Raw genomic sequence first — 23,421 nt, 5'->3', positions numbered from 1 at the left:
TTTGAATTCTATTTTATTATTTACCAATTCGCCCTTCGATCTTCAAATTGTCCATTTTTCTTCATTCTGACTCGTTTTTATTGATTTTTATTGCGTTCACTTCGTAATATGGAGTCTAGATTCTAATTATGCATAAAATATGAAAATAATGAGTATGCATACAATATAAGTTGAGAATAAGCTACAAACAATTGGGTCTAGAGCCCGTTTGCTAACGTTTTCGTTCCATGTTTCTTGTTTCTTTGTAACGTCCCAAATTAAGATAATTTATTTTTAATTATCTTAATTTTAATTTTGACAATTGTTGAAATTATTTTGGATTTTATTCATTTAATTGTTGAGAATCTTTCATTTGTAGAAATTAGAACTAATCAGATACTTTGGAAAAATATCAAATTAATTGATTTTGGATTAATGTTTGGAATTGGTTGTTTAAGTAGAAGTGTGGTTGGTGGAATTATATGTAAAGGAATTTTGATTAATTATAGTTATGATTATGTAATTAATTGAAATTGAAGTTAAAATAATTATATTATGAAGATAATATAATTATTTAGGAATATATTGTTTTGGGAAGATAAAAAGAAGATTTTGGTGTGTTTTAAATGAAGAGAGAGAAGGAGTAGGTTATTTGGACAAAAATTAGGAAAAGGAAAATAAAATAATAATAATTTTATTATTATTATAATTATTTTGTTTAAATAGGCCTCATACTGAGTGCTTTTACTATTTATCATCCCATTCCTCAAGCAAACCCTAAGAACCTTAAAACCACCCAAGTCCATCGCCACCCATCTCTGATCGACGACCGCCGCGCAAGCCTACCCGATCCGAGCATTGTCGTTCATCCCAAGCTTCATCAATTGTCCGTCTCCGTCTCCATCAACGAGTTGGAAAAACCCTAAAACCACCCTAAACCCTAAGCGTCGTTGCGCCTTCAACGAGTCGTTTTCTTCCGTCGCTACTCCATCGTTCACAAACCACCACGAGCGTCGTCGATTGTCGCAAGCCTCCACGTCGATTGCCTCGTGCATCGATCAGCAGCTACCGTCAACCAGCGTATGAAGAGTCGATCGTGCGCACAATACTCCGAGTTGGGTTCACCCTTAACCTAAGTCGCTGACCTTCGCTAGCCGCAAATTATACGTGTGTGTTCGATGGATCTGAGTCGCATCGAGCCTCCCTTGTGCATGCCTGCCTCCTCCAGCCGTGAGCCACGAGTCGCCCTGTTTTCCAAGCCAAGCCGCCTAGATGGTTCCTCCTTAGCCAAACCATTTTTGAGCCGCTAGTCTTAATTTTTGCCCTTTTTTACCTATTTTGGTAAGTTGGATTTGGGTTTGGTTAATGCCCAAGAAAGATTTGGTTGGACTCGAAATAATTAAATTTTGAATTAAATTGAATTATTTTTCTTGAAGGACTGGTTAAATCAATTGGAAGTTTGCACTGTGGAATTTTTCCCAACTAAGGGTAAGTTGGATTCAACCTCAACTTTGGGTAAGTTGAATTAATTAAATTTTTTGATCCTTAAGCAACTATTAATTTAGTTATTCATCTTGGTATTTTATCCTTACTGTTTAGAATTTTTTTGGGAAGCTTGAATTTGCTGTCAAGATTGTATTTTTGTGGATTAAGCTAATCTCCAAGTAAGAGATTCTCCTACTAGACTTTCGAATCGAAGTATGAGCTTGCATGTAACTTTTTCCATTATGCATTAATGTAGCTAATATGCATGATGTGTTTATGATTTATGATGATTTGTAGTCATGACTAGTTTATGCTTATGATGACTGTTAGTGCTGACTGAGTTATGTTGATGATGATTGTTGATGTTGATGTTATGCATGAATTATAATCTCATGATTAAGAAAGCTATGGGTAATATTCATGCCATGATTATGACATTATATTATGCTACATGTCATGGATAGGTCGTAATGTTAGCTTATCTATTAGAGTCATACCTACATGGGTGTTCCTTGGGATCACCACCTTTTATGATTGTATAGTTCGACGGAATCATCAGTCTAGTTTGAGATGATATGTTACGTGTGACTTGACGGGGTCACTCACAGCCCGATTGTCTTAGTGTTCCTTTCAAGGTTCACTAAAGACCAATTTGTCCTAGGTGTTTCTTATGTTCATCGAAGACCAATTTTGTCCTAAGTGTTCCTACGGAATTACAAATTGCACATGTTCAGGAACGTGTCAGTTTAGGGGTACCACTTTACAGGACTCTAATAGGAAGTTAATAGACACCTAGCAGGACTAGTAGTAGGTCCCTTATTGAGTATATTTTTATACTCACTCTTTTATGTTTAATTTTTCAGGCAGAGGTAGAGGTAAGGGCAAAGGAAAGCTAGCGAATGACAAGAAGTGACCGTGGCGTGCTAGGAACACTTTTGCTTCCACCTTATGTTATTAGATTTTGATTTATGCACTTTTATTTATTTTACTCTTTTAAAACTAGACAGAGCCCGAGCTAGGAACTTACTTTTAGATTTATTTCTACTTACTGTAGCTTATTTGTGATTTTAATGAATATTTGAGATTTTAAATTAAGGAGTTTTTTATTTTCTTTTTCTTTTTTTTTTCTTTTGGAGAAAGAAAGTTTTATCATTTTTGAGGTAGTAATGATCTCAGCTTAGTATAAAGACTTGGGTCGTTACAGTTGATATAAGAGCTTAAGTTTTAGGTTTTGCAGATTGATTTACGATGTAAGTCTTTGTTATTTTTTTTGTTTTTACCCTATGGCTAACACGGTCCTGCGTCACTCGCCATGTATGTTTTATGATTTATGATTTATGATGATGTTATGAATATAACCTTGCATGAATTAAACTAGATAGTGTATGAATGTTATGATTGCATTGTGAAAACTTCTGCTGGTGGAATTTAAGAAAAATACCGCCACACAGAGGTGCACGTAGAGGTGATAAGGGAGGCAGAGGAGTTGGACATACCCAACCTGGAGAGCAACTTGCTATACACACTGCCAACCCTACTGCAGCTGTCACTCAAGCAGACCTCACTACAATGGAGAAGAGATGCCAAGATATACTGAGAGATGCATTGGCACTGTTGCATGCTGTCCAACAGACCCCACCGGCCCTTGCTCAGACCCTAGTGGAACCCTAGATCGTGCCAAACCAACTGTCAGCAGAGGCTAAGCATATGAGAGACTTCAGAAAGTACAACCCCAAGACGTTTGACAGGTCCATGGATGATTCCACCAGGGCCCAGATGTGGTTGACTTTTGTAGAGACCATCTTCAGGTACATGAAGTGCCCTAACGACCAGAAAGTTCAGTGTGCAGTATTCTTTTTGACAGATAGAGGCACCGCCTGATGGGAGACTGCAGAGAGAATGTTGAGTGGTAATCTAAACCAGATAATCTAGAAGCAGTTCAAGGAGAGTTTCTATGAAAAATTCTTCTCTGCTAGCCTGAGGTATGTTAAGCAGTAAGAGTTTCTAAACCTAGAGCAAGGCGATATGTCTGTGGAGCAGTATGATGTAGAGTTTCATATGTTGTCCCGTTTTACCTCTGATGTAGTAAGGAATGAGGCTGCTAGGATCGACAAGTTTGTTAACGGTCTCCGACTAGATCTCCAGAGCTTTGTTCAAGCCTTCAGGCCGACCACCTATGCTGATGCGCTGTACTTGATAGTGGATATGAGTCTGCACGAGAGAGCTAATCCGTCCAAAGTTGCAGGAAGAGGGTCAACCCTAGGTCGAAAGAGGAAGGCTGAGTTGTAGCCTACGATAGCACTATAGAGGAATCTGAGTTCAGGTGGTGTTTTTTAGCTGCATCGTCAGGAGCTTGCTGCAGCATGAAAGACTTTAAGAGAGCTACCTGCTTGTTGTAGCTGTGGGAGATCTTATGGAGGACGTTGCTTAGCAGGAAGTAGGGTTTGTTACAAGTGCAAGCAACTAGGGCATATAGCTGACTTTTGTTCTCAGAAACTATTGGAGACTACCTCGAACCAGATTCCTATTTCCCAACAGGGAAAATTTTTTTGTCACTACTCGTCAGGAGGCTGAGCAAGCTGGTACTGTGGTGACAAGTACGTTCTCAATCTTGGGGCACTTCGCATTTGTGTTGTTTGACTTTAAATCATCTCATTCTTTCATATCCTCAATATTTGTACAACATATGTGTTTAAAGGTAGAACCATTGAGTAGTATACTATCTGTTTCTACTCCATCGAGAGAAGTTATGTTGTTCAAAGAAAAGATAAAAGCATGTCAAGTAGAGATAGCAAACCATGTGTTAGATGTAACCTTGCTAGTTTTAGACATGCGAGATTTTGATGCAATTCTAGGTATGGATTGACCATCTGCCAACCATGCAAGTATAGACTGTTCCTGCAAGGAGGTAGTTTTTAACCCTCATTCAGCGGCTAGTTCCAAGTTTAAGGGGCAGAGACTATGGTCCTACCCAAAGTTATCTCAGCTATGAAAGCTAGTAAGCTACTCAACCAAGGTACTTTGAGTATCTTGGCTAGCATAGTAGACACCAGAGAGTCTGAAGTTTCATTGTCATCTGAACTGGTGGTGAGAGAATATTCCGACGTTTTCTCTAATGAGCTTTCAGAACTTCCACCTCCCAAGGAGATCGATTTCACTATTGAGCTAGAGCCAGACACTGTTCCTATATCCAGAGCTCCCTGTAGAATGGCCCTAACTGAGCTAAAGGTCCAATTGCAATAGTTTCTAAAACAAGGATTTTATTTGACCTAGTATGTCACCTTGGGGAGCACCAGTATTGTTTGTAAAGAAGAAGGATGGATCGATGCGCCTTTGCATCGATTACAAAAAGCTGAATAAGGTGATAGTCAAGAACCGCTATCCATTACCTAGAATTGATGACTTGTTTGATCAGCTACAAGGAGCCACTGTTTTCTCTAAGATTGATTTATGTTCAGGCTATCGCCAACTGACGATTAGAGACAGTGATATTCCTAAGACTGCTTTTCGTTCTAGATATGGACATTACAAGTTCATTGTAATGTCCTTTGACTTGACCAATGCTTCTACTGTATTTATGGATTTGATGAACAAAGTGTTTAAGGATTTCTTAGACACTTTTGTTATAGTTTTCATTGATAACATCTTGGTTTACTCCAAGACAGAGGCTTAGCATGAGGAACATTTGCATAAGGTTTTGGAGACTCTTCGAGCCAATAAGCTATATGTTAAGTTTTCCAAGTGTGAGTTCTGGTTGAAGAAGGTATCTTTTCTTGGCCATGTAGTGTCTAGTGAAGGAGTTCTCTAGACCCAGAGAAGATTGAAGATGCTACCAGTTGACCTCGACCTTTTATAGTCAGTGAAGTTCGTAGTTTTCTTGGTTTAGCAGGTTATTACAGAAGGTTCATGGAAGATATCTCTCGTATAGCCAGTCCTTTGACTCAGTTGACAAGTAAGGGGGACTCCTTTTGTTTGGAGCCTAGCATATGAGAGCAGTTTTCAGAGCTTAAGCAGAAGCTTGTGAATGCACTAGTCCTTACAGTGCCAGATGGATCTGAAAGTTTTGTGATTTACAGTGATGCCTCTAAGAAAGGACTGGGTTGTGTTTTGATGCAACAAAGTAAGGTGGTTGTTTATGCCTCTCGTCAGTTGAAGAGTCATGAGCAGAACTACCCTACCCATGACTTAGAGTTGGTAGTGGTTTTTGCACTGAAGATATGGAGACACTACTTGTATGAAGAGAGTATACAAATTTTTACTAACCACAAGAGCCTGAAATACTTCTTCACCCAAAAGGAGTTGAACATGAGACAGAGGAGATGACTTGAGTTAGTAAAGGACTATGACTGCGAGATTCTGTATCACCCAGGTAAGGTGAATGTGGTAGGTGATGTGTTTAGTAGGAAGGTGTCACATTCAGCAGCACTTATTACTGAGCAAACCCCTTTGCTTAGAGACTTTGAGAGGGCTGAGATTGTAGTTTCAATAGGGGAAGTTACCTCACAGTTGGTCAGTTGTCAGTGCAGCCAACTTTGAGACAGAGGATTGTTGCTGCTCAACTAAACGATCCATATTTGGTTGAGAAGCGCCGCCTAGCAAAAGCAGGGCAAGATGATGAGTTTTCCATATTCTCTAATGATGGACTTATGTTTGAGAGGCGTTTATGCGTCCCAACAGACAGTGCAGATAAGATAATTGAGAAAAAGGAAAAGGCAACAAATAAAAATAATTGAGAAAAAGAAAAAAGAAACCAATAAAAAACAAATAGAAAAAAGTTGAGAAAAAAGAAAAAGAAAACCAATAGAAATAATTGAGAAACGGAACGAAAGAAACTATTTTTTTTCCCAATAATTCCATATAAAATGGGAGACATTTCTAGTTTTTTTAGAACGAGAAACAAGGAATGTTACCAAACACCTCCGTTTCTTAAAAAAATGAAAAACAAAAACAGAAAACAGGGAACGAGAACGTTACCAAACGGACCCCTAATTGCCCCAAGACCTGCGAAGAAGATTAAATTTGGGGGTGTTTTCTCACCTTTTGTATTATTTATTTATTTATTTGGCCTTATTTAATTTATGCTCTTTTGTAATTATATATATACTCTTTCTTGAATTGATTATTTATCTAAGTACAAATTTCTTTCCTTTTATGTGTTATACCTTTCCTTGTCTCTTGCTTTCATTCTTGCATTCTTTGCGATTATTTCTTTTTGCTAATTTGCAAGGATAACTTCTATGACAATACTTATGCAAAGTATAAGTTAGCAATGTATAGGTAGGACATGTACCTTTTATTACATAGTCCCAACCTAGACACCTACTTAAGGTGCACAATTAGAACGCATCATGACATATCTTTGAGTCAATTTTATAATGAAAATTACGGAAGTAGCACAGGCGTAGTTGATGAAGTCCTCAAAATTGTCTATGAGGCCTAACATGGTCCATTTCATGTGCTGCCTCCTCTCTCTCCCAATCATCGCTAGCTTGATGAATAAAATAGCGACATCTTCATCTCATCCTCGTCACTCTCAAAATTTAGGGTTGGGTACTCTTTGTCCAACTCAAACCCATTCATATTTGTCTTATCACCCAAGCACAACCGTCCCAATCTAAGGGCTTTCTCCTGTTCAAATTGAATGGGACGTCTCGACCTAAACCTCAACCCTATGATAATATCAAAATCCTTCCGCCCAAAGTAGACCTTCTGACTAAGTAATCTAAAACTAATTAGGTCGTCTCGCTCATCTTCGACCTCTCCCAACAAGATGTAATGGCAAAAAGGTCCATTAAACACCAACATAACGTCCAAGAAATGACCGAAGAGGGTTTTCCTAAACATATTTATATATATGTCTAGGTGTTAACTTATTTTTTATGTTTGATTTTGGTGACAAGAGGCATTTGCAAAACAGAAAACACACGTAACAAAACAAAATTAGTAACATGTCCTAAAACTCAGAGTAATCTCGGTTCAGGCAACATGAATAACCAATTGAACTCGGACAACATTACACCAGAATACCATGAGATAAGGGTTTAATATGCATTCTGTGATGTATCTCAAACCAATCTTGGAGGAAATCGTCTCGAGATTACCCCAGACTATACATGTATAATGCAACAAATCTTGAGACTCATTCAACGAACCTTGGGGCAGTTTCATCAATCTCGCTTGAGATTCTTCATTTGCAAAGGGCCCAGATTGATGAAATTGTCGAGATTCATCAAAGGAGACCACATGCATTAACTTAATAATATTAATAACGCTCTCGGCTGAATTTTTAATATAATTAAATAATAAAAATTTAGAAACTTTATCAAGTGAGAGAATGAGTATTTATTTTATCTAAAAGTGAAATATATCTCAAAATTAGGAGTATGAGAAATATAGATTGTGAACTAGGCTGTAATCTTTCAAATTTTATCCATGTTTCTATTCTTATATTACTTTATTTCTTTGTTTACTTTAAACGTCTTTTTTTTTTTTTTTTATCAATTATTCCAAATTTCTTATTAATTATAAGTTTACCATTAAAAAACAAATATGTTTCCTTTTATTTTAAGAAAATTTACCCCTCTAATATTATTTCAGATTTATAATTAATTATAAGATATTAAACAATTCATATAGTTAGCTTAAACCAACTATATATATATATATACTTCAAAACAACTGTTGTTTACATGTCAAGCAATTATTGATTATATTTATTAAAAAAAATTAAATTATTATAAGAAAGAATTCAGAGTATGTCCCATGTGATTTTATTCTACTATATATTAAAAGAAAAAGAAAATTGATATCGTAAAGGCAAAAGGAAGTGATAAGAGAAATAGAAGAAAAATTGGTTGTTTGTTTTATTTCAACAAACACCCATTGAGAGAGAAAAAGAGGAATGAAAAGGGCAAATTGGGAAAATAAGGAAATGGTATGATGGTGACCAAAAGAGAAACAAATGAATGGAAGATTCAAAAGGAATGCAATGGGAGTTTAGTTTCCATCAAAGTGTTTGAAAATTAAACTCCCTCTTCATTTCCAGCAACACCTAATTTAGCATTACCAAGTCAAATCTTCAACGCCATACCCAATACCCAATACCCAATACCCAATACCCAATACCCAATAGCGCCAGCTATCTCCATCTCCTTCTTCCCCCATAAAATTCACTTTCTTCAACTCCATACCTATCACCCCTTGGATCTCATTCTCGAATTACCCATTCCAACATCACAATGTGTGGGATTTTCGCGTACTTGAATTACAATGTCGACAGAGATAGGCGCTTCATTCTCCAGGTCTTGTTCAATGGCCTCCGCCGTTTGGAGTACAGAGGCTACGACTCCGCTGGGATCTCCGTTGATTCTTCCCCTTCTTACTCTCAATCCAATTCAGATCTCACCAATGGCCATTCCCTCCCTCCACTTCCTCTCGTCTTTCGCCAGGCTGGCAATATCGATTCTCTCGTCAAATCTGTTCACCGGGGTATTTCCTTTTTCTTTCTCTCTCTGTTCTTTAATTATTGGGTTTTTTTTATTTTTTTTTATTTGTGACCTTCATTCACCCTGTTTAGTTCATGTTGTAACTACGTAATGTCTAATTACTTGTTAACTATGGATTAGTAGTTATTTCTGAGTTAATGTTCTTAATTGAGTTGGATCATGCTTTTAATGACAGCATGATCTCACAGGGTTAATTTTGTAATACTGCCTTGGCATATACTTCATTTAATTCATACATGAATGTTACTATTATGACAAGACATGAATGAAGCTTGTGTGGTGCAATAATTCTTTTTCCTGATCTCACCTCACACACTTCTGGTTTGTTTTTGAGACTCTGTTTTCCTAAGAAACAAGGACATTGACAGAGCAAAGTAACTGTTTATGCTTTTACTTCTTTCTCTCTCCTGTTCCTTTTGTGATTGTTTATTGCTAATACTTGTTTCCTTCATTTGTTTGAAGTTAATAACTCCTTGGTCTTGGGCAATTTTAGACATAGCTAACTGTGGCAATGTAAAATTTTCAGATGTTGAATCAATCAATTTGAATTTGGATGAGCATTTCTCTGTACATGCTGGTATTGCACATACCCGTTGGGCAACTCATGGAGAGCCAGCTCCAAGGAATAGTCATCCTCAAACCTCTGGTCCTGACAATGAATTTTTGGTTGTTCACAATGGAATTATTACTAATTATGAGGTTTGTTGAGAGATTTCCATTACTTTTATCTGTTTATATTTTCTTATACAACTAATGTCACAAGCGGAGAATTGAACTTCTAGCCTCAAGTAAATTGTTAGATGCTTTAGTTGTTGAGCTAAACACATGTTGAACTGGTTGCTGGATTTCAATTCTATATTTTTTATTCTGCTACCATTCATGACTCTCCAATTTATATTTTACTTTTATAATTCTATTTGCTCCAATATTTCATTTTCTCTTCCCTGATGTCTGACCTTCACTAAAACTCTTCTCTTCAGGTCTTAAAGGAAACTCTTGTCCGACATGGTTTTGTTTTTGAATCTGATACTGACACGGAAGTAATTCCCAAGCTGGCAAAATTTGTTTTTGACAATGCAACTGAAGGTATAAAAAACTTATGTTAAAGAATACAACCAAATGTTGAATAACAAGACCCGGTGAAACAATAGCTGTACTTCTGTGTGTTTCCTATATATACATACATATATACATATATACATCTATTTATAACTGCCTTACCAAAATACAAGGTGACATACTTTCACAGTTCTTCCAAAATGTATGAATATGCATTTATTCTGCAAGTACCAGGATATGTTATTTATTGATGCCCTAAATTTAAAAGCAATAACTACTATATTGTTGTGAAGATCGAACAAATTTCTGTTCACATAATGTGACAAACTGAATAGATGAACCTAATTTGACGTAAAATATCTTGTTAAAATATTATTATGAGCAAGCTTTTGGTTATCTTATTACCATTTACCATGGGTGTCTGGTTTCCTCAGTTTCTATAACATTTTTTTGTAATTAGTATTTGTTAGAAAACAATTCTGCAGGATCTTTGCAGTGTTTTTCATAAAAACTTTGGAGTGCAATTCCTAACAGCTGTTTAGCTTCTTTGACAAGCAATTAGTATTTATCTGCTTATGTTTTTCGTAATAGAATACCACTTGTCATGAGTTTAAGTTATGAATATGCTCATTTGAATAATTTTTTTAGTGTTTATCAGAAAATCAAATTTCAGTTGATTATGGCTCATGCGAATATGATCTTGTTTTACAGGTGGTCAGGCTGTCACATTTAATCAAGTTGTGCTTGAAGTTATGAGGCATCTGGAAGGAGCTTATGCTCTGATTTTCAAAAGCAGACATTACCCAAATGAATTGATTGCTTGCAAACGTGGTAGTCCATTGATCCTCGGAGTTAAAGTAAGTTAAGACTTAAGAATAATAGTAAAAGATTAACGACTGTAGGCTCCTCAACTTGGCCAGTCTTTTTTCAAAGAAAAAAAGAAAAATTGGGGTAGTTTGTCTTTTACATCTTTACTTTCTCTTCTTTCCCATTTTGTTTGAAGTTAATAGAAGTATTTGAATACTATTGCGAGGGTTTCATAAACGTAAAAAGATTTCCTGTTGTTATTCTGATTTTTGTGATTATTATCCATCATTTCAGCATTTGACATTGATTTTTGTAGGATAGCTCTTTGACATTAGGTTTTGTGAAAATTTTGAGGATATCGTTTAAGTTGTGATAATTGTTATGGTATATATGGTATTCTTGTTCATCAACAAAATAGTTATAAGTTTTGTTGAGGATTGGTCCCTTGGGAATGATACTTTCGATGTAGACATCATTCATGTTTGAATTCCAGTAACCACATTTGATGTTGTGATTTTCTCCTTTGTTCTTAATGTTATATCTATCTAGCAAGAGGCTCCATTGAAGTTCAAATTATGTTCTGGTGATATTCATTAAAACTTCTGTATTGTAGCTTTTAACAATACATTATTCAACTTTAACTTTGAATTATATACTCTTCATTTGTAAATGTCACCGTACTTATGTCTAACTTCTCTCTTCCCCCTTTTTTATTTTTACTTTAATTCCTATGTTAGGATTTAGCTGAAAATACCTGCAATGGATCAGCATTCAATGATGACAAGTTTCTTTCCAAAAATGGGCACCCAAAAGAACTTTTCTTATCCAGCGATGCTAATGCAGTAGTTGAACATACAAAGAAAGCTTTGGTGATAGAGGATGGTGAAGTTGTTCATATCAAGGTTTATTTTCTTTCATCTCTTTTCTCTTTTTCAGCCTTGATTCTTTCTGTGTTGCAACCATAAATTGCTGGGTTGTCAACATATTCTTTTGAACTTGCCATTTTTCTTTATTGATTATGAGCATTTACTTTTCTATAACTTCACATGCTGCTTTGGAATGACGAGGAGGTTGGTGTGTGCCTCATTCTTGTTGAGAAAAAAGTATGGAGGTTCAATCTTTTGTTTCTCCAACTTATCACACCAAAATATGGAGCAACTCATAGAGTTGTTTATCAATATTTTTAACTTTGAGGCATTATTGACATAGAATTCCTCATCCGAAGCTCTATAAGAAAAGCAAATTGCAATGATAAATTGTTGGTTCAAATTACAAAGAAATTGTTAGTTTCGGATGCTATAAACAAGGGGCTTTTATGTTGTTTGCTTTAGGATGGAGCTATATCTATATTGAAGTTTGACAAGGAAAAGGGGAAAAGTGGTGGAGCTCTTTCTAGACCTGCATCAGTGCAACGTGCACTATCTGTCCTAGAAATGGAGGTTGAGCAAATAAATAAGGGAAATTATGAGCACTACATGCAGAAAGAAATTCACGAACAGCCTGAATCTTTAACGACTACAATGAGGGGTAGGCTAATACGTCGAGCTTCTTCCAAAGAGAAAACTGTTCTCTTGGGTGGACTAAAAGATCGCCTTAAAACAATAAGGCGAAGTAGGCGTATTGTTTTTGTTGGTTGTGGTACAAGCTATAATGCTGCTTTAGCTGCCAGGCCTATCCTTGAAGAACTATCCGGTACTGACTGTTAGATTATAAGTATATCTTCCAATTGTGAAAATTGGTGGTTACTGAACTTTCTGCATTTCTTTTTCCTTGTCTAATGTAGGTGTTCCTGTTACAATGGAAATTGCTAGTGATCTCTTGGATCGCCAAGGGCCAATATATAGAGAAGATACGGCAGTTTTTGTCAGTCAATCTGGTGAAACTGCAGATACTTTGCATGCCTTGGAATATGCTTTAGAAAACGGAGCATTGTGTGTAGGCATAACAAATACAGTTGGTAGTGCAATAGCTAGGAATACACATTGTGGAATTCATATAAATGCGGGTGCTGAGATTGGTGTTGCAAGTACAAAAGTGAGAATGGATTCACCAAACTTTTATTTTTTATCCAATTTGATATTGATGGATCTTATTATAACTTAGAAAATTTACAGGCATACACAAGCCAAATAGTTGTGATGGCCATGATGGCTCTTGCAGTTGGTGGTGATTCAATCTCCCATCAAAGAAGAAGAGAGGCTATAATAGATGGCTTATTTGAATTGCCAAGTAAGTCTTGTTTTACTTCATTTATATTCCTTCTCATTTATTATATGTTTGGTTTAAATCCTGTTTTGGACTGTAAGCTTCCATGTTTATTTTGTTTGTCTCTGAACTTTTAAATGTTTTGTCTTGGTACTTGAACTTGCATAAACTATCATTTTGATCTTTCAGAAACACCTGACACAGGCACATTTATATTGATTTACTTGATTAATTGACGTTTACATGGTAAGTTTTTTGAAGTCATATATGGTCAAGTATCACATGACTAATGAAAAATCACTTGTATGACTAAAATATATATTTGACATAAAGTTAGGTACAAAGTAGAATGTCTTAACTTGACGGACTAAACAAACCTCTAAAATTTAGAAACTAAAACAAAACAAGTTTGAAAATTCAAGGTCCTAAACAAAATGAACCACATTTTTCTAAATTTTCTTCAGCACTTTTTTATGAGCTTGCAAAAGGGCTTCGTAACTTAGTTACTTTGACATTACTAATTGCAGACAAAGTGAGGGAAGTGCTGAAACTTGATCGGGAAATGAAGGATCTTGCCGAACTATTGATTGCTGAGCAGTCACTTCTTGTCTTTGGGAGAGGATACAACTATGCTACAGCGCTTGAAGGTGCTTTGAAAGTAAAGGAAGTGGCACTAATGCACAGTGAAGGATTGCTTGCCGGGGAAATGAAACACGGTCCTTTAGCATTGGTCGACGAAAATCTCCCGATCGTTGTTATTGCTACACGTGATGCTTGCTTCAGGTTTACTTTTTTTGCTGGTGTAGAATTGTATAAATTTTCTAAAACCTTCAGTTGCTGAGTAATCAATCTGTTAACAGCAAGCAGCAGTCTGTCATCCAACAACTTCATGCTCGCAAAGGTCGCCTCATAGTCATGTGTTCCAAAGGGGACGCTCAAAGCGTGTGCCCCGGAGATTCCTGTAGAGTAATAGAAGTTCCCCAAGTTGAGGATTGCCTTCAACCCGTCATTAATATTATTCCATTACAGGTATTAATACTGAGTTTTGTTGGGTAATTGATTGACCTGAAACGTCAAAACAAGCAGAATAGTTCATTTATACTAATTAAATATGAGTAGAAGGTTGATGGTTAAAGTATAAGGATAAAGTGTTTTGTTTAATTTGGTCCTTAAACTTTCAGTGTGATGACTAATAGGGGGCCCAAGTTCACAAGGTATTTTTTACAATTAGAAGTTGAAGTACTCATTAGACTCTTATTACAAGTTAGAGACCAGACATTGCATTGAAATTCATAGATAAAGTTACAAAACATAACTTAAATACCATAGTGTAACATTGTAAAGCACAATAGTTCATTTATAATTATACTAATAAAATTAAGTACTGGTAGGCCCTTAAAAGTTAAAATGTGGATGGTTGGCTTCTGATTTTCGACCCAATTCTTTAAAATCCTTCGATCTTTTAGTTGTCTGTCAGCGAGTGTGCATTGAGAATTTGAATACTTTTTCCAAGTTATCCATGAATTTATGTGGCAGTATATTTGTGTTGAATTATGACATTGCCTATTGTGGTTGGTGCAGTTATTGGCATATCATCTCACTGTTCTTAGGGGTTACAATTGTGATCAGCCTAGGAATCTTGCCAAGAGTGTGACAACTGAGTAGTGAACTGCCACCATTGACAATATCTTTCTTCTTCTTTCACTCTTAACACCTCATGAGGATTCGACTTCTTTGCGCTACACTCGGGATCTTCTTGTAGATTGCGACTTCTGATCTTCTGATGATTTGATTTTAACTAGGGTTGGGAGCCTTGTCCTTTGTACATTAGCAGATAATAGTTGCTGCTGGGCTTTCACAATTCTATTCATTTGGAAGATAATGTGTTGGGTTACGATAATTATGATATGTTATCTATGCTTCCTTTTTATTTGACTTATCTTCAACTGTTGTGAATACCTCATCTTAATCTCAACTCTTCAAGTTTAGATGGAATATAATAAAGGGGCAGAACCTCATCTCAATCTCAACTCTTGAAGTTTAGATGGAATATTATAAAAGGGCAGAACAATCAAAGCATATAAATGAGTGATGGCAGCTACGTCGATTAATTATTGGTATTGTTAGATTTTTGTATTTATGGAAGACTTGCCATAAATATTTCTTTTCCTTTTTTCTTTACCTTTTGTATTCTATTTAAGTTCCTCGATTGTACCTTTGTAATTACAAGAAAATAATAAAAACAAAATATCATAGTTTTTCTCTCGGTTCTCGAGTTTTCACGTAAATCGGTGTGCTTTTTATCTTACTTTCAATATGGTATCAGAGAAGGACATTGAATGCACCCTAGAAACCCAAGAAAACACAACCAATGATGGAAATAAAACAGAGGAGACAGCTAACAGTTTTAGTGTTGTCGTTAATGTTCGGATGAGTGTTGCCATGGATGAATGGTTCTGCCGCCTTCAGAAAACGTCGAACAATTCATTCCTGTCAAATCTACAGTTGTCCGCATTGCCAACATGCACGGTTGCCGTGGAGATACACGCATCGATCCTTCCTCCACAGATAGCGTCGACCAACCCATTCGTGCAACCCTTTTCTTCATCCGTGGCCCATATTGCTCCCCACGCCTCGATTTGTGTACTGCCACCTAAATCCGACCGACAACTACAACTTCTGTTGTCAAATTTGTATACCACCCACTGACCTAAGCCATCATCCCGATGTTAATCATACTAAAATTCACTCAACATTTGAGGTTGGTGAATCTTCGGCACATTCCAACCCTAACGTGCAAGTTTCATCGAGAATAGCTTAACAACGACTGGAAGGGCTTCGACAACAGATTGCAGCACTTGAGGCTACCTTAGGGACGACATCCAATACTTCTGTATCGATGTATTTTGAGAATCCGGTAACCTCATTTCCTACTTTATCCTCTTCTTATGTGACAATACAGTGGCTCAGTCTACTACATATCACTTTTTAGGGGATAAGTTGAATGACAATAACTATTTTTCATGGTCCTAGTAAGTGAAGATGGTACTTGAAGGACGAAAAAAATTTGGCTTTCTGACAGGGAAAATACCTCGCCCTCCACCGGATGACCCACAAGAACGGCACTGGAAGGCAGAAGACTCTATTCTTCGATCCATATTGATCAACAGTATGGAACCCCAGATTGGCAAGCCATTACTGTTTGCTGCAATTGCCAAAGATATTTGAAACACGCCTAGACACTTTACTCTAAACGTCAAAATGCCTCTCGTCTATACACGCTGAGGAAGCAGATTCATGAATGCAAGAAAGGAGCCATGGATGTAATATCCTTTTTTAATAAACTTTCTCTTATTTGACAAAAGATGGACCTATGCAAAGAACTAGTCTGGAGAGATCCTACTGATGGTTTACAGTATTCTAGAATTAAAGAGGTTGATAGGATTTATGACTTTCTTGCTGGTCTTAATCCTAAGTTTGATGTAATTCGAGGGCATATACTAGGCCAAAGACCGATTCCCTCCCTGATGGAAGTCTGTTCTGAAATTCGCCTCGAGGAAGATCACACAAGTGCTATGAATATCTCTACAACTCCCTCTATTGACTCAGCTGCTTTAATGCGAGGTCCTCTACCAATGGCAATGACAAGCACGATGGAAAACCAATTCTTGTCTGTGAGCATTGTGAAAAACAATGGCATACCAAAGAACATTGTTTGAAGTTACATGGTCGTCCTTCAAGAGGTAAGAAACATTCTCCCAACGACAAACATAACACAGGGTGGGCATATGTGAGTGAGTCTGCTGGACCTTCTCAACCATCTGAGTCACAAGGGAACCAAATCGATCACGGTTCCGCTACTCTAGGTGCCATTTTCCAATCAGATATATCTCAGTCCTTTAGTCTTATTAGTGTTGATGGAAAGAACCCTTAGATTTTGGATTCTGGTGCTACAGATCATTTGACTGGGTCCTCTGAACATTTTGTCTTATATCCCTTGTGCTGCCAATGAAACAATTAGAATTGCAGATGGCTCATTGACCCCCATTGCTTGATAGGGGAAGATTTCTATATGTGCAGGGCTCTTCTTAAATATTGTTTTGCATGTACCCAGACTGTCTTATAATATGCTTTCTATAAGCAAGGTTACTCATGAGTTAAACTGCAAAGCAATATTCTTATCTAATTCTGTCTTTTTTCAAGACTTGAGCTCAGGGAAGATGATTGTTACTGCTCGACATAGTAGAGGACTCTACCTCCTTGATGATGATACCTCTTCTGGTAGCACTTCTAGGACTTGTCTTTTTTCTTCTTATTTTATTACTTCTGAGCAAGATTGTATGTTGTGACATTTTCGTTTAGGCCACCCTAATTTCCAATATATGAAATATTTATTTTCTCATCTCTTCTCTAAAATTGACGTGTCTACCTTATCTTGTGATGTATGCATTCGGGCCAAACAACATCGGGTTTCTTTTCCATCAAAACCATACAAACCAACCTATCCTTTCACTCTTATTCATAGTGATGTCTAGGGACCATCCAAGATAACAACCTCATCTGAAAAATGGTGGTTTGTCACTTTTATAGATGACCATACTTATCTTACCTGGGTCTTTCTTATCTCCGACAAATCTGAGGTCATATCACCACCATTGATACCTCTAGTCTGAGTCTTCCCCATACTTACTGTATCTCAAACTTAACCTTTAATCTAGTGTTTGTTAGTCAATTGTGTAGTCTTAGCTTACTATTTCCTTTTCTCCCAATGGTTGTTAGGTTCAGGATTAGCAGACGAGACAGACAATTGGCACAGGTTGCAAAGTGGGAAGATTGTTTGAGCTAATATCCCTCCAGCTTCCTTCTCCTTCATAAGTCTGCTCCTATCACTGACTCTGATACATATCAGTGGCACCTTCGTCTTGGTCATGCTTCTTCTTAAAAAATTCGTCATTTAATTTTCGTTAACAATTTGCATAATGTTACTAAGTTTGTTCCATTTTAATTGATTAAAATGCAAACTTGCTAAACAATCTGCTCTGTCTTTTTCTCTCTCCACTTTTATATATGATAAACCATTTGATTTAATTCATTCTAACATTTGGGGTCCTGCCCCTACTACTACTGTTCATGGTGATCACTTTATGTTCTATTCATCGATGATTACTCTCGATTTTTACATGGATTTATTTTCTTAAACATCGCTCTAAATTATCTCGCACTTATATTGAGTTTGCTAAAATGATTCACACTCAATTCTTTTGTCCTGTCAAAATCCTTCACACTGATAATGCTTTGGACTATAAAGACTCCACAATTCTTTCTTTTTTCTCCCAACAGGGCACTCTTGTTCAGCGCTCTTGTCCACACACCTCTCAAGAAAGTAGGCATGCTGAGCGTAAACATCGCCACATTCTTGACTCGGTACATGCCCTCCTTCTTTCCATCTCCTGTCTTAAAAATTTTTGGGGTAAGGTTACTCTTACATCTATCTATAACATCAACCGTCTTCCTTCCTCTGTTCTTCAAAATATTTCATCATTCGAAAGACTATATGGTACTCCTCCCAACTACTCTAACCTTAAAAGTTTTGGTAGTACATGCTTTGTTCTTCTTCACTCTCAGGAACACACTAAACTTAAACCACATGCCCATTGCTCTTGCTTTTTTAGCTATGACATAGAACATAAAGGTTTTTCGATGTTGGGATCCTTTTTCTAACAGACTTTGTATATCCCGCCATGTCACCTTTTGGGAGCACACTATGTTTTCTTGTTTGTCCTATTCCACACCTCCTTATCAAGTCCTCATCTTTTCTTCACTAATACATCTGTTGAACTCTTTTTTAGTTCACTCCTCATACTAAGCTTGCTCAATCTTCACTTGCTCTTGCGAACCCGAACCAGCCATCTGTCTCCAATGATGATTCTGAGCCTACTCCAAATACCCCTCTTTATCATTTTACTCGGGTAAAGAAACCTTCCATCCATCTCCAAGATTATCACTGTTTTTCCACTATTGTTTTCCTTGTTGAACCTAACTCTTATCAAGAGGCCAGTGGATTTATAAAATAAAGATTCACTCTGATTGCACTATTGAGCGTTATAAAGCTCGTCTTGTTGCAAAAGGTTACTCCCAAGAATATGGTATTGACTACGAAGAAACATTTGCTTCCATAGCTCGCATGACATCTGTTCGAAGTCTGTTAGCTGTCGCTACTGCCAAGTAGTGGCCCTTTCTTCAGATGGATGTCAAAAATGCTTTCCTCAATAGGATGTTATTTGAAGAAGTATATATGAAGCCACCCCTTAGAACTTCTCCTCCTCCCCACAAGGTTTTCCTTCTGCGTCGAGCTTTATATAGTCTGAAATAGGCTCCACAAGCTTGGTTTGCCACGTTTAGCTCTACCATTATTCAACTTGGTTTTGCCTCTAGCTCTCATGATACTGCGCTCTTCACACGTCAGACACCTCATGGTATTGTTCTTCTTCTTCTCTATGTTGATGATATGATTATTACAGGTAATGATCCACAAGCCATATTAGATCTTGAACATTATCTTGGCCACACTTTGAGATGAAAGATCTTGGATCTCTCAACTAATTTCTTGGTATTTAAGTCTCTCGGTGCTCGGACGGGTATTTGTTGTCTCAAGCAAAATATTCCTCTAATCTTTTGGTTCGCTTAGGAATCATTGACTCCAATACGGCTTTGATGCCATTAGATCCCAATGTCACCTGATCCTTTTTTATGGTGTTCCACTTGAAGATGTGAGTTTGTTTCAACAACTTGTTGGCAATCTCATCTATCTAACAGTGACTCGTCCAGACATTGCATATGTTGTTCATATTGTTATTCAGTTTATGGCTGCTTCTCGAACCATCCATTTTACTACTATTTTGCGTATCCTTCGTTATATCAAGGGAACTTTGTGACATAGACTTCAGTTTTCTTTTCAATCGTCTCTTGTGTTATCTGACTACTCTGATGCAGATTAGGCTGGGGGTCCTATTGATCGATGATCTACAACAAGTTACTATTTCTATTTAGGAGACTCTTTCATTGCTTGGCACAGTAAGAAACAAAGTGTCGTTTCTTATTTCAGTACCAAATCAGAATATCATGCTTTTGCTGATGGTACCGCTGAACTTCTGTGGCTTCATTGGCTCCTTACTGATATGGGTGTCCTTCAACAGGGTCCCACCCTCCTTCATCGTGACAATCGTAGTGTCATTTAGATTGCTCACAATGATGTCTTTCATGAGCGTACGAAGCACATCGAAAACGACCGTCACTTTGTTTATCCTCATCTCTTGAGCAACACTCTCCTTTTACACGCTGTTTCTACTATTGAGCAAACCAACCGATATCTTCACTAAAGCCTTACCACGTAGTCGCTTCAGTCAGTTACTTACCAAACTCAAGTTGACAGCTACTTTACCACCTTAAGTTTGAGGGAGGATATTAATGTAAATTATACAATTTAAAGCATAATTATATCTCTTTCCTTATTTAGTTTTATAGATTGTCTATTTATCTTAGATTATTCTTTTGTAAATATATCACACAGAATATTTGTATCAATAAAATATTTCCTCTACATTCTCAATTAAACCCTCACAATTAGGTATTCTTGAGATTAGTTTTTTTATTTCTTCTTTTATCCCTTCTCGCTTTTCTCCCATTCTTAGGTCTTGAAACTTGGTGGTGAGGTCAAGTTATAATTCTAATATGGTCTCATGCTAATTTATATAAGTAATTGAATAGTAATATCATGAGATATATTATATTGATCAGAAATTTTCAATTTTCTTTTAATACCGTAACCAAGTCAATTCAAACTTTTAAATCTTTTTTCATTTCTAATATAATTGACATTCATACCCAAATAAATAAATAAATAAGCGAAGCAAATTTAAAAATATTTTAAATCTAAAAATATCTATCAATTTGGATTTCAAAGATTCGATAAACATCAAAAATCCAAGAACCAAGCCAACTTATACTCACTAACAAATCTATCATTGATATAATCATTGATATATGTGATAAACTAAAATCAAGTTTGTGTTGCAATAAAAATCAAGTTTGTATATTAGAATTAGGCATTAATTGGAAGGAACGTTTGCCTCAATTAATAAAAATTTGAGCGATTTGATATTGTAATTCTTCAATTAATTAATTTTAAAATTTTGGAATGTCATACTCGGAGTCTATTTGTAATCACCAATAACTATATCTATTAATGATAAACGTTTGCCACTAATAGTTTTATTATTGATAATCTTCTATCCAAAAATGGAAACAACGGCGACAAGATAGAAGATAAAAAAAAACGTGAACCATTCTAGCATGTTTTTAATTAGTTTTAAGTTTTTATATGTTATAATAGTTTAGCCTCATTTTATCATACATGCAAGGAATTTTTATTTATCTGTGTATATCTTGAACCTATCACTAATAGAAAGTAAAATTTTGATATAAATTGTAAATATTTTCAACAGTTTTATTGTTTAAAACAACTTTCATATTTCATATTTCATATATACACTATTTAAATGATTATCATTATAAGACAAAGCTAATATAAATTCTAATAGATTAAATTTTTCATTAAAAAAAATATCATAATTAAGATTTATTGAAAATGAACTGGAGGTTATACAATTCACCATACAAATGTTAAGAAATAGGAAGAAAAATGAAACTTACCCTTATAGGTTCCAAACTTCACGTAGCCCTCTCCTCCATCACGAACAAACACATTCTAGAGGGTAGAGTAGAGAGGAATGTTTTGTCTCACAATAATTCCTTTTGCTATGAATGCATTCAACCCTAATAAGAGCTATAAGGATGTATCATGTATATATAGCAATAACCTAATAATATATTAATTCCACATTTCTTCCCATTATTAATTACCCAACTATTTTTTAACTAATCATTTTTATTAAATTAAATCACATTCAATACAAAATAATCTATTCGTATAAATCTCTACATGTCACAACTCCGTACGAATGTAATTCATATAAGTTTAACATTCGAACATGATTCAAATATAATATATCTCTCCAATAATATAATCTAAATTATGAATCGCATCTATTATTAACTATATCCATTAGTGTATAAAGATACTCTGTATATCATAGTAACATAAAGTTCCCCTTGGCAATTTGAACTATTCAAATTCTATTCCTTATAGTTATCGTAGAGAGCTAATATGGGAACCTAATAGACTTATATATCAGAAGCTTTAATGATATATAGGAGGTTAATTAATTAAATTCTTTTAATTCAATCAATCAATTTTCATTAACTATTAATCACTATGCCGAAAAGTGATAGTTGGACTCTTTGCACTATATATATATTTTTGTGCACATGGATATAACCAATCGATAATGAGTTGACCCTTCACAAATCACTCATAACTATATCTAAGTCAAATTATTGTTTTACCTATGTCGTAGTTACATATAACTCCTTAAGTACTATTGATTCTCTAATGAGCAGATAGTTTATAGTCCAACAATAAACTAATGCCTCTCAAGTCAGTGTGAGGTGGAAGTTGAAGGGATAAGAGCCATTTGCAGTAGAAGAATTGAACCGAACCCTAAACTTAATTTAATTGAGAAATTAAAAATACCATACATTGGCAAATTACATAATCTAATTAATCATGTTTTTTTAATTAAAAATAGAATACAGAGAGATTGGAACTTACTCTAGTTGTCGATTTTGTATAAAAAAATGCCAAAATTACCACCACTGGAAAATCTTTCTATTCTCCGAGTGAATGAGAGGAATGACTTGTGGGAACCAACTGTTGGAATAAGAATTTTTTACGAGAGCTTTCTTTTTTTTAGAGAATACACAGATAGAACTATTTCCAGAAATTGCTCATTTCTCCGTGGTGTTACCTACTTCCTCTTTCTTGATCAGGAAGAAGGGGAAGTTAATGAGAGAAATAGAATACGTGGGAAACCATCCCACGTTTCCTAAATAACCCCCACATATGGGTGTTATTCATTTAATTTTATTAATTTAAATTAAATTAATTCAATTTTTAATTAATCAATTAATTAATAATTAATTAAATCATTTTAATCGATATTTCATTTAAATCATATTTAAATGAATATCTCTCACATAACCTATAAATTAAATTAATTAATTAAATTAATTAAATTAATAATTAATTAAATTGTATTTAATTAATATTTTATTTAAATCATATTTAAATGAATATATCTCGCATTACCTAAGTTTTAATTTAAATAATATAATCAAATCAAATTTAATTAAATTAAATAAAACTAAATGATTAATTAATGCTCAAATTAATTAATTGCTAAATTAAATATCTTATATTTAA

At 35.5% G+C, this 23,421-nt stretch overlaps 1 protein-coding gene across 1 annotated transcript; it reads left to right on the top strand.

Moving 5' to 3' along the window:
* The first annotated feature begins 8,355 nt into the window (after positions 1–8,355).
* On the top strand, positions 8,356–15,070 carry LOC103485798 (glutamine--fructose-6-phosphate aminotransferase [isomerizing] 1). Its single transcript, XM_008443498.3, has 11 exons — positions 8,356–8,952; positions 9,496–9,668; positions 9,950–10,055; positions 10,740–10,885; positions 11,573–11,737; positions 12,167–12,527; positions 12,619–12,869; positions 12,950–13,064; positions 13,568–13,823; positions 13,901–14,069; positions 14,622–15,070. The coding sequence occupies exons 1-11, from the start codon at positions 8,703–8,705 to the stop codon at positions 14,703–14,705; spliced, it is 2,076 nt and encodes a 691-aa protein (XP_008441720.1). The 5' UTR covers positions 8,356–8,702; the 3' UTR covers positions 14,706–15,070.
* The last annotated feature ends 8,351 nt before the right edge of the window (positions 15,071–23,421 follow it).

The sequence above is a fragment of the Cucumis melo genome, chromosome 5 (assembly GCF_025177605.1).
Source record: "Cucumis melo cultivar AY chromosome 5, USDA_Cmelo_AY_1.0, whole genome shotgun sequence".
In the NCBI taxonomy this organism is placed as follows: Eukaryota; Viridiplantae; Streptophyta; class Magnoliopsida; order Cucurbitales; family Cucurbitaceae; genus Cucumis; species Cucumis melo.
The sequence above is the reverse complement of the archived record's forward strand: the minus strand, read 5'-3'. Positions and strand labels throughout refer to the sequence as shown.

What these genes read in the sequence shown, in the direction of transcription:
- LOC103485798 (XM_008443498.3), top strand. Translation starts at nt 8,703, where the DNA reads ATGTGTGGGATTTTCGCGTACTTGAATTACAATGTCGACAGAGATAGG. An exon ending in GAATTATTACTAATTATGAG is followed by an intron (nt 9,669 to 9,949) that starts GTTTGTTGAGAG and finishes TCTTCTCTTCAG; the next exon opens with GTCTTAAAGGAAACTCTTGT. An exon ending in TATCCTTGAAGAACTATCCG is followed by an intron (nt 12,528 to 12,618) that starts GTACTGACTGTT and finishes TGTCTAATGTAG; the next exon opens with GTGTTCCTGTTACAATGGAA.